The sequence below is a fragment of the Lagopus muta genome, chromosome 1, assembly GCF_023343835.1.
Source record: "Lagopus muta isolate bLagMut1 chromosome 1, bLagMut1 primary, whole genome shotgun sequence".
Classification (NCBI taxonomy): domain Eukaryota; kingdom Metazoa; phylum Chordata; class Aves; order Galliformes; family Phasianidae; genus Lagopus; species Lagopus muta.
In genome coordinates, this window is record NC_064433.1 from 83,500,579 (window position 1) to 83,512,679 (window position 12,101).

The window sequence follows — 12,101 nt, forward strand, 5'->3', positions numbered from 1 at the left end:
TGGAGAGCATGACACTGCGTGGAGCTCTGAAAAGTTATTCTTACCAGCTTTGCTGTTGACAGTGTGGCCTGTGGTCATTATACAAATGTTGACCCTGGTTTGAGGTTATTAGAAGGCATTACACAGGACCTTTACTTTAGGCCCAAAATTGCTCAACGGATTTTTCTTCTTCTTTTTCTAGGTTCATTTTAAGAATCTGGCATCCAGACCATATTCCCTCCATGCCCATGGACTTTTTTATGAAAAGTCCTCTGAGGGAAGCATTTATGATGATGAGTCTAGTGATTGGTTTAAAGAAGATGATAAAGTTCAGCCAAATAGCAGCTACATATATGTATGGTATGCAAACAAACGATCAGGACCACTGCAGCCAGGAGCAGCTTGTCGTTCCTGGGTCTACTACTCTGATGTAAATCTGGTAAGGAAATCCAACTAGAAATGATAGTATTGCTGCAATTTATGATTTATATATAATCATAGAGTGTGGAGGGATCTCTTGATATTATTTAGTCCAATCTCCCCGTGCCTGCTCTAAGCAACTAAAGCAGGTTGCCTGGACTACACATCCAGTCAGATTTTTGGTATCTCCAAATGATGTTATTGTACAGATGTGGAAATGTAAGGTGCTGAACACTTTTTAGATAGCTGTCCTGACTTTTGGGTGTGATGTTCCGACGCGAAATTTAATCTCTTATATTCAGTTAAAAGAGGGAATAAACTGTTGATTAATTTAGAATAGGAAACACTAGTAGATTGAGGCAACTAAAGAGATAGAGCGCTGGAAATTTCAGGACCCTTCTGCTACATTTTTAGAGCTTTATGCATTTCCATAGAATGTTTTTGACATCTTTTAGGAAATCTATTCTTACGTTTATTAAGGGTTTGCTACCTTGTAGGAGAAAGATACGCACTCGGGTTTGATTGGGCCGATACTGATCTGTGAAAAAGGAACCTTCAGTGCATCAGACAACAACAGAACAAACACTCGAGACTTTTTCTTGCTTTTTATGGTCTTTGATGAAGAAAAAAGCTGGTACTTTGACAAACGCTCTAGAAAGCCTTGTACTGAGAAGACCCAAGAAATGAAACAGTGCCACAAATTCTATGGTACTTATTTCCTTTTCTCAAGTATTTACCGGGGTAAAGGGAAAAGTGTTGAGGGAATTATGTCAGTTCACTTTGCTTGTGAACAAACGTAAATCCTGCACATAAGTTATCTGAATATTTTTTTTGCAGTTGCTGTTCTCCATTGTCCCCATAACAGTCATAGTTTTATCATAGAATATTAGCATTGACTGGAAAATTGGTATTAAAATGTAGAAAGGATATTGACCTGAAACTTTAAAAAGGCTTTTCAATTTAAACAAACAAACAGAAAAAAACCATACCAATAAAACCCCCCGAACCACTCTTTTCATTAAGAGGCTAACACTCTGGGAAAGTGAATCCTTTTGCAAGAAATATAAAAGCAGAATAATAATTTGGCAAATCAACTAGTTCTACTGAAAGAATTTTAAGCAGATCTAGGACTTCGTGTGCTTCTGTGTGGACACAGAGATTTTATTTACGTAGAGTGGAGTAAGCGGATAAGTGCTGAGAGGTAATCTTTTGTTCTCTTTGAAATAATTGATGGTACGTAGACTGTACTGTACAGCACTTGGATTGGAAAAAGTGATGTTTTTCCTGAATATACCAAATATTTCAATAAATATTTCATTAAATATTTGACTTATTTTAATAACTACTTTCTCACATTTTTGAAGATCTGTTTAGTGAAGTGTTAACCATTCCAGCAATGGTTTATTTTTTTCAGCCATTAATGGGATTACCTACAGTTTGCAAGGCCTGAGGATGTATGAAGGTGAACTCGTCCGATGGCATTTGCTTAATATGGGTGTGCCAAAAGACATTCATGTTGTTCATTTTCATGGACAGACGTTCACAGAACAACTAGAGCTCATGAAGTACCAGCTTGGTACATACACACTCCTTCCAGGTAAGTATCAGAATAAATTCTAAGGGTCAGTTAGTGCAGTCATACCAATGTAAATGTGAACAGAAGTTGGCTTTGGGCACAGGAAAAAAGAACTTGAGGGCGCTAACAGTCCAGGTGCCAACAGTGGTCAGAAATTCATTATTTGCACCTCACTTAATATTTTGGGAGGTGAGAAATCAAGACGTGAGAGATAAGCATAAAGTTATGGTCAAAACATTTGTGTTTGGGCAAATGTTTTCCTCTCAGATGAGTAGAAATGTATGTGGAAAATGAATATTAGTATGGTCCGTAGTACTACCTTCTGTTTGTATTTTCTTGCTGCTCACTAGGCATGTGACTATTGGTTTAAGGTTTCTGTCCTTTGTGTCTTTCTTTCCCTTTCTACAAAGTAGGTCATAGATTGGATTTGGCTTTGGCTTTGACTTTGGCTTTGTAAAGTGCTCAACAGTAAAGAAAGTAAAGGAATTCCATAGGATAGTGTCTGCCACAAATTCCTCATGAAATTAAGAATATACAATAACACAGCTGTCCTGTTCATACATTCCCAGACGTCAGCACCTCTGGAAGTCCCATCAGTGTTTGCTGGGAATTACTATTGGTATCTGGCTTGTGAGCATTTATTTTTACAATGTGAAGTGAGTATGATGCAGAAAAAAACAGAACAAATGTCAGCCCTAGGAGAATACTTACATACAGAAAGTAATTAAATAAGCTAAAAACACTCTTTAGGCCACAACTTACTCCTTTACCCATCACTGTCAACACTGTGACGTGCATAACAGCACTTAGAAAGGCTGCACTGACAGCTGTGCATGTTTTAAAAAAATAATAATATAGGAAACAATCAAAATAATGGGATTGGCTTGGAATGATATGATGTTATTTCAGTGAACATTAGATGATTTGTTCACGGTTTAAACCTTTTATTGTAATATTTTTCACCATGACATCTCTGTATGTTTTTCACAGAATCACAGAATGGCCAGGGTTGGAAGGGACCTCAAGGATCCTGAATCTCCAACCCCCCTGCCACATGCAGGGCCATTTTTGTTTAAATGAGAACCAGAATTGTCATGTCTGCACTAACTAGAAACATAAGAAAAGCAATGAAGCATGTATTGTGTTTTCTTAAAATAATTTAAAAAAAGATCACACAAATATCCTTAAAGGTCTGATTCCTACTCAATGCTTGGCTTTCTTGAGGTATGCAAAAAGTGAAGAAAGGGCTCATACATGTCAGTGTCCTTCATCTAGTTTTCTTTACATCCATCCAGTACATTACTTGAACAAATTGGGGAGCACAAGTAAGGACTGCAATCAACACCACAGAATCAACACCCCTACATTACGTAATAAACTTAGTATTGTTCATTACATGGATCAGTCTGCCATGTGCAGATCTGCCATGTGCAGGTGTCTGTTGTTGCATACCATCACCTACGCTTCTGTAACTTATAGTAGCAGGAAAGACTAGGTTTTGATGTGCTCTCTTAATTCTCTGTCTCCAGATTGAACTTGCTTGTTAAGAAGAAAAAAGGATTGGCATCAGTGGTGTTAGTTCTGCTTTCTCTGCCACGATTAGCATGGAGAAATTTTTCTGAATCAAGCCATAGTATAATCTCTAATTTAACATACAGCCTCACTAACATCAACCTTATAATGCTAACACTTCTGATATGTTTTTTTTTCTTCCATCTTTTCAAGGCTCATTTCAGACAGTTGAAATGAAACCACAGAGACCTGGCTGGTGGCTTTTAGACACTGAAGTGGGGGAATATCAGCAAGCAGGAATGCAAGCATCCTATTTGGTTCTCGAGAAAGGTACTGAATTAAGGTATTTTTTTGGCTAGGGGAATCAAACTATAAAGTCATCTCTGTCCTTTCAGGGTCACTGAAAATAAGTTCGGGAGTGCTCTGCAAAAGATCAAAATGTGCTTTCAAGGGTGTGGAGTGATTACTGTAAATTTATTCTAAAAGAAAAAATGTTCAGCCTTTAGCATACTAGCTTTGAATTCATTGGTTTTCTCACAGTGACCATTAGATTAATCGATTGAAAGAAACTGCAGAGATTTATTTGTCCTCTGGGAAAAGAATGGTAAAGTTACATTATTATTCAGAATTGCTCTGAGCAATGCTGCCTTAGAACATTCCATCTGGATATATATTGAAGTTAAATCTTCCTTTTAACAACAAACTTACTGTGCTCTCCCCAGAGTGCAAGATTCCAATGGGTATGGCAAGTGGAGTTATACTTGATTCGCAAATCAACGCTTCGCATCATATAGGTGAGTTAATAGTTGAAAAGATCTGAGCATGATACTGAATATCACCACCAAAGTGCTGCAGTTCCATTTATTTTATTTTATTTTTACATCTTACATCAGTAATGAATCATTTGACAGGTTAAAAAGCTCTCCAGTTCTTCAGAGACTGATGTGAACTAGATAGCCCTCACCACTGAATTCACACACTGTCATGGATCTTCTGCCAGCACCATAAGCCCAAGAGTCAAGCAGACCTCTGTCAATGGCCTGCTGCATGACCTGGAACAAATACAACTTCATCTTTTTATCCTCTGGGTTCCTCATTTGAAAATCAACATGAAGTGCTCAAAAAATTTTTGGAATTTGCATGTGATATGAGCTGTCAAAGTGCAAAGTGCATTTGTATTGAAAGATTTGGGAAACTGGCATCCAGAATGATGACAGTTTTTGCTTTACCAGGTTAACTTTTTACATGAAAACGATATCATTTTCTAGAGAAATTGTTAGGATTCTACATAGACAGTAGCAAGTGAAGGTGTACACAGGTTGCACAAGCAACCATGTTTTAAGCATATCTCTTTAAATTCTTCATTCCTATTTTTTTTCTGTAGACTACTGGGAACCTAAGTTAGCCCGGATAAACAATTCTGGAACATATAATGCTTGGAGTACAACAATGACAAATGATCTTCCTTGGATTCAGGTATATATTACAACATATGCTTGGCCATCATTAAGCCTGGACATGTCCATACAATCCTGTGTTGTTATTTTCTTGCAACTTGTGTTAGAAAATTAAGCTGCTTTTGTTGTTATAGAGCAAACTGCTGTTGAAAACAGAAGATGAATCAACTTTGTTTAGAGACGCCATAAACTGCCTACCTCTCTTGGAGTTAACCCAATCTGTGGTGCCCTTGAAGCTCAACGGCTCAACGGTCACCCTTACAATTTAGACTGAAACCATTTGTTAGGCAATTAAAGTCATTCTCTCCTCTACCTTTTTTTATGTTTACTTAACAGTATATATTTATTTTTATGTACATTTGTTGGGTGATGATTTAAAGTGTAATACTCTCAAGTAGTACTTAAGATAGTTTTGGAGAATATTTATTTTTATTGGATGCTTCTGTGTTCAGCTTGATGTATCGCATGCAAATGAAGCTGATAAAATTATGGCTTCAAGCACTGTACTTTTCAGGTGCCTCACTTCCATGTTTTTCTTCTATTTAATCACTTTTGCTCCAGATGGCTAAGGTAAACCCATACCTATGATTTCCTTAAACTGTTGTGAAAATGACCAGTTGAAAGAAGGGAGAGACTCAAACTAGTGTTGCAGCAACTGCTTGTATTCCTCCTGGGGGTGTTATATTGTGGGTGCCAAAATGCAGGGCTCAAAGCTACTGTGTAGATGCCAATGAATACAACTTATATCATTGTGCAGTTCTGACTTTATAAACATCTTTCTGTTCCCAGGTGGACTTTCAAAGACAAGTTCTGTTAACTGGAATACAGACACAGGGTGCCAAGCATTTTTTAAAGTCCTTCTACGTCCAGAAGTTCTTTATTGTTTACAGCAGAGACAAACGAAAGTGGAACACTTTCAGAGGAGACAGCTCTCCAGCAAAAAAGGTTTGTACATACAATAGGGATTGTAACAACCTAGGTAACCTCATTGGATGATACAGTGAGTTGGTAACTTTATTTTATGTTAGAGACAATGGAAGAATCGGTGGTCTTTAGAGACCTTGAGCTTGAAACCTCAAACAGCATTTACCAATCAAAATTCAGACCAGAAGACAAATTGTAAGATAAACCTGTTAGACTGGGATTTAGATTGTCCCTGTGACCTTTTCTGTAGAGTCTGGCTTACTCACAAGCATCTCTTCCTACTTTTATTTTCTAAGCCCACATTAACTTTTTGAAACAAGCAAGAAGATGAACTAAAAATTAGACCCTATTTCATTAGGAACCAAATGCTTCTTCCTTTTTTGTTCTTCCTCTTATCACAACAACTGAATTGTAAACTATCTGAATTGCCTGCAGTAGGCATGTGTGACAAGTTTGGCCTTACCCCATAAGAGGCTCCTTTTATACCCAAACACTCCAGCCCTGCCAAATACAGCTTTCTGTGGTAGGACTCCCAAATCAAAGCACTTTCTCTTACCTCTCCTTTTGCCTCTTTTCCAACAGTTTTATGTAGTGCATAGCAATGGGTTGCTTATTTGAACTGAAGGTTTTAGATGCTTCCAAACGTGCTAAGATGGGACCATGAAATAATACATGTTCCCTGCAACATAAGATGCTCCATCATGGTGGATAGGGCTAGTGGCAAAAAAGACTTCCATTACAGAGCAGACTTTCAGCATCCAAGCTTGTGTTTGCATTAAATTAACTGTATGTGAGTATTTTATTTTATTTTTTTAAGATTTTTGAAGGAAATTCTGATGCCTATGGTATAAAAGAGAACATCATTGATCCTCCTATTATCGCGAGGTATATCAGAGTCTACCCAACACAGGCCTACAATGAACCTACTCTTCGCATGGAGCTCCTTGGCTGTGAAGTAGATGGTAAGAATGATTTGTGTGCTTGTGCTTGACAATTTTTCTGGCAATTTTTGAACTTTTATGTTAAATGAAGCTAAAATTGTGAGTGTTCTCCAATTCCAGCTTTGTCACTTAGACTATGGCTACTTGGTTGAACACGGCACTTCTCTTAACAGGTTGCTCTTTGCCACTTGGAATGGAAAATGGAGAGATCAAGAATGCTCAGATAACAGCCTCATCTGTTAAGACATCCTGGTTTAGTACCTGGGAGCCTTCCCTCGCCCGTCTTAACCAGAAAGGAAAGATAAATGCCTGGCGAGCCAAGGTAACAAGTGAAAAAAGGGACAAGTGCAGGAAAGTTACTGCTAATAAATTTGTACTCTGTGCACTTGTGCCTTCTGTAGGCTGTGCCCAGTGCCAAACATGATAGGTTACTTCACAACTCTTTAACAATCTTGTGTGAAGAAGCCCATTCCACTCTCACTAGAAAACTTATTAAACTTTTGGCAACAGTGTTGAAATCATATTTTGGAGAGATGGATGGTGCCCTCAGATCCACAGCCTGCAGCACTTCCCTGCGGAAATCTCTCTCTTAATTTCTAAATGAACACAAGTTTGAATATTTGGCTTCATGGAGCTAAAGAAACCCTGGATTGGCATATAGTCAGTACAGCATAATGGATCTGAGGCTGCAGATTTTGTGGTTCATTCTGCCCCTGTTCTACTGAAAACCTTCAAGAGGGCGGGTGAATTGCATCTGCAAAATACAGCTGCATTTATTTATGAAGCACCTTCAGAGTTGCTGGAAGCAAGCATTTGCTAGAAGTGTTTGGTAACAGTATTATGTACAAAGTACTTTGAAATTTGCTGGAAGCTTCTGCTTTATATAAGCATTTGATATTAACATTATATATTTTAACATTGGAGATAAATCTATTATTGTGGTGGGTTGACTTTGGCTTTTTGCCTGGTTTCCACCACATCACTCTCTCACTCCCCCTCCTCAGCAGAATGGGGAGAAAAAAGCTATGCAAAAACTCATGGATTGTGATAAGGGCGGGGAGATTGTTCACCACTTACTGTCACAACGCAAAAACGCTTGACTTTGGCAAGCTTAATTTAATTTATTGCTAACTCATTACAGAGCAGGACAGTAAGAACAACAAGAAGCTAAAAACACCTTTTCCCCTACTTCTTCCCAGGCTCAGCTTCACTTCTGACTCTCCTGCCTCCTCCTTGCCCAGTGGCACTTGGTGACTGGGAGCTGTGCTCAGTGCACAGGCTTTCTCTTTGCTGCTTCTTCCTCTACTCCAGCATGTGTACTTTACACAAGGTGCGGTTCTTTGGGAGTAAACTGCTCTAATGTAGGTTTGCCACAGGCTTTAGTTCCTGTCAGGCAACCTGCTCCAATGTGGGCACCTCTTCATGGGCTGCAGTTCCTGCCAGAAGCTTGCTCATGAGTAGGCTGTCCTTGGGCTACATTTCCTCTGGGAGGATGTCTACCTGTTGCAGTGTCATTATCTGCTCTGACATGGCCCATGATGGACTGCAGGGGACAGGCTGCTTCACCATGGTCTTCTCTATGGGTTGCAGTGGAATTTCCTCCTCTCCCCTCCCCTCCCCTGAGTATTTGCAGAGTTGTTTCTCACATTTTTCTTATCCTCCTCTTTCATAGCTGCTCATGTTTTTTATCCATTCCTAAATGTGGTATCAAAGAAACAATGTGCATTGCTCATTGGCTTAGCTTTTGCCAGCAGTGGATCCACCTGGAATCGGTTCTATCCAATATGAAACAGGCAGTTCCTGGTCTTATCTCACGGAAACCACCCCCATTACCAAAACCTTGCCATATAAACATAATAGTTATTTTTCTATATGTATTGAAAATAATGCAAAAATCTTAAGATACACCACCTGCAATGAAGAAGTTAATTGCAATGGCCACAAAGTGTGCTTATGACTTCTGTTTTTGCTTTACTATTCTTTTCCTCTTTGCAGTTTTAACACGCTCTTAACTACAGTGGTTGCTCTGAAAGTAATATGTCCTATTTAGATACAAAGAGCACAACAAAACTATTTGAAAGAGAAAATCCTCAGCTACAAAACAATATTTATCAGTGTAGTCACTACCATTAGCTGTGTATTTTCACCAGCAATGAACTGCTTGCCACACTGGTAAAAATCTGCACCAGCAGAGGTGATCCAATGTCACTTTGCAAATGGTTGAGTTCAGTTACACGCCTTTGCTTCATCTTCACTTCCACATCAGACACCACTCTGTCAGACTGCCCCTCTGCTGCTATCTGTCACACAGCAACAACATGTAATGGAATACTGATGGGAAGGTTCTGCCTCTACTGCCATACCACCAACATCTGCCTCTGACGTCCTGGGCCAACATAATAACATAGGTGGCATTATCTTCAGAGCAGGCTTTGTATCCTTCAACAAGTATTTTCACTTAAGCAAATAAAAAGATATACATGTTTTCTAACGGGTCACCTTGCTTATCAATTACAGTCAAACAACAACCAACAGTGGCTGCAAATTGATCTCCTCACGATAAAGAAGATAACTGCTATTGCTACCCAGGGGGTCAAGTCTGTATCAACCGAAAACTTTGTGAAAACCTATGTTATTCTCTACAGCAACCAAGGCTCGGAGTGGAAATCCTATACAGAGGGCTCAAGCTCAGTGGAAAAGGTATCATCTTCAGCTCAGACAACTCTGCCATTGTTTTGTTTCAGATTCTGAGCACAGTAAGGGCAGAGCACTCAGCCAAAAAGATACTCTCTCAGGACTTTAAAATGTTAGGGAGCTGGAGTTACTAAGATAATGTCGTAATATCAGTCTGATTTTTCACAGTACTTTACAGTAATAGAAGGAAAGAACACCAAATCTGTAGAGAATGCAGTCAACTTTGTGATAAAAGGAACTGATACTATTTGTAAAGGACATTTCATTTGAATGCACAAGGCCATTTAATCTTGATGAACAAAAGATTTTCAAGGGCCTCTTTCCAGCTTTTTTTTATTTTTGCCTTTAGCATATGATTTAAATCAATGAGCATTTATGTGTAACGCAGCTGGAGAGCTCTGGATGCCCAAGAGCTGGTGACATACTTTATATTATAACCCATATCACTTTACATCAACCTGGCCCACGGGGCAAGATAGAGGTAAAATAGGGGAAGTTTGGTTTTGTAATCCGTTCAAATTAGAAAGGAACCTTTTGTGATGTGAATGGACATCACAACAGAGGTGGCTGAGATGCTGATGGCCTGAAATAGTGTCAACCCAGCATTTCAAGAGGAAACTGCATTTTGCATAACATCAGCATCCAGCTGGTCCATCTGCTCTGGGCAGCTAATGCAGTGGCTTAGAAGCATTTTAAAAAGAAAAGAGAAAAAAAAAAAACAGCTTATTTTAAAGTGCTGCCTTTTACCTAAGGGTGTATTCTGTATTTGCAGGTTTTCTCTGGCAATGAAAACAACAATGGGCACGTCAAGCACTTCTTCAACCCACCTATCCTGTCCAGGTTTATCCGCATTGTTCCAAAAACATGGTACAATGGTATTGCCCTTCGGGTGGAACTTTTTGGCTGTGATTTTGGTGGGGATCTGACTGCAAAAAGAACTGAGAAGTCTGGGAGCTCTTAACCTTTCTGCAATCATCACACAGAGAAACTTCTTAAAAAAAAACAACAGAAAAACCCACAAACTCTTAAAGTGATCGTACTTAATAGTTTAGATGTGTGCCTCATCAAAGGACATAATGTGTTGCTAACAAGAATTGAGAGAGGGTTCTTTGGCAGGCATCCCATTCCTATAAATACACACTTCAGAAAGAAGCTTCTTTTCTGTGGAAATAAATAGCGGTCCCTTCTATTTTATATATTGCTTCTTCATCTTTACGAGTAGACTGTCTTGCTTTGTACTTAATTTTATATCTTTAAATATCAGCCATACTTCTGCAGCAGAGGGGAATAATAGAAAGCTACTGGTGGACATTCTCCATGCGTAGGGCTGAGAGGGAAAACCAGTGCAGACATGGAGCTGCCATTCTGCATTCCAGCAATGCCTTGGTAAGAAATTATTGTAGAGATGAGCTCACCTCCAGACGCCTTTCAGCTACACTCTGACAAAGGTAGAAAGCATCCCAGCATCAAGGTATATGTATCCTCTCTTCTTTGAGAATGTGGTACACATCATTGATTTGGTTCTTACATAGCAAGCATACTGGAAATGCTATGGATTTTGGATAACATTTTATCTTCAGTGCCCAGGAATGGGGAGGGATAGCCAGCAATATCTATTGCCCAAAAATGAGAAGGAAAGCGTATGTGCATTTCTCACAGGATGGCTACATTTAGTGACAACACCTATGCAGACTGTGAACTCATCGTTCCAGCAGAGGGTTAGCTAAGCTTTCAGAAGTGTCATTGGATTCCATCCTGCAAATTATTTGCAGAACTTGCATTTATCATTGCAGAACTTGCATTATTACGGTTTCCTTGAGAATGTGGAATTTTTGAAGTTGTTTTTGAGCCTCATGGCGTTATCCGGCTTACTTCAGCAGCTTTTCAGTCCTTGTATCTTAATGCACATTTCAAAATAAGGATGTAAAGCAGGAGTGTAAAGTAATTCTTTTTTCTTTTCAACTGTCAAAAGCTGTTGTCATTTTTCACTAAAAATAAAGATAACACTGTAGCATGAAAAGCATCAACATTTTAATTTGTATATCTGCCTCTGCAGTACTACATCTTCGCCGATAATTAGTGAAATTTCCATCGCAGAAGTAAAATTTTCTGCTGAATAGGAAATTTCAGTGCTAATTAGAATTAACTTCAAACTGTGAAATAGTATGAATTCAGTTTATATTATATTAATTCAGTATAATTCTTGAAAGACTGGTTACTTAATATTTTATGACGGTGCTTAAATTATTTTTATTTGATACATCTACTAAGTTGCATCACAAGCTGTATTCACTTAGATGAAAAAATTTTGAACTTTGGAGACACTGTTTACCCTAGAATACAAATATTAAATGCTTGCGAAGTTTGGCAGAACAAGAGTTTTGTGAGAGATGTACTAAACAGTCTGTGTTTGGGGTTGGTCTCTTCTCCCAGGTAACAGCAATAGGATGAGAGGTAATGGCCTTAAATTGCACAAGAGGATGTTCAGGTTGGATATGAGGACACATTTTCTTCTCAGAAAGAGTGGTGCTGCAGTGGCACAGCTGCCAAGGGAGGTGGTGCAGTCACTGTCTGTGGAAGTGCTCAAGAACTGTGTAG

General features: G+C 38.8%; 1 protein-coding gene across 1 annotated transcript in view; it reads left to right on the forward strand.

The window, feature by feature from the left end:
• The window catches only part of F5 (coagulation factor V), a 35,116-nt gene extending 23,612 nt beyond the window's left edge, over window positions 1–11,504 (forward strand). The window contains exons 15-25 of the mRNA XM_048926703.1: window positions 182–418; window positions 897–1,107; window positions 1,814–1,996; window positions 3,701–3,817; window positions 4,210–4,281; window positions 4,872–4,963; window positions 5,734–5,889; window positions 6,686–6,830; window positions 6,983–7,131; window positions 9,327–9,509; window positions 10,276–11,504. Of these exons, the coding sequence (XP_048782660.1) occupies window positions 182–418; window positions 897–1,107; window positions 1,814–1,996; window positions 3,701–3,817; window positions 4,210–4,281; window positions 4,872–4,963; window positions 5,734–5,889; window positions 6,686–6,830; window positions 6,983–7,131; window positions 9,327–9,509; window positions 10,276–10,464 (1,734 nt within the window). The 3' untranslated portion in view covers window positions 10,465–11,504. The remainder of the gene's footprint in view (window positions 1–181; window positions 419–896; window positions 1,108–1,813; window positions 1,997–3,700; window positions 3,818–4,209; window positions 4,282–4,871; window positions 4,964–5,733; window positions 5,890–6,685; window positions 6,831–6,982; window positions 7,132–9,326; window positions 9,510–10,275) is intronic.
• The last annotated feature ends 597 nt before the right edge of the window (window positions 11,505–12,101 follow it).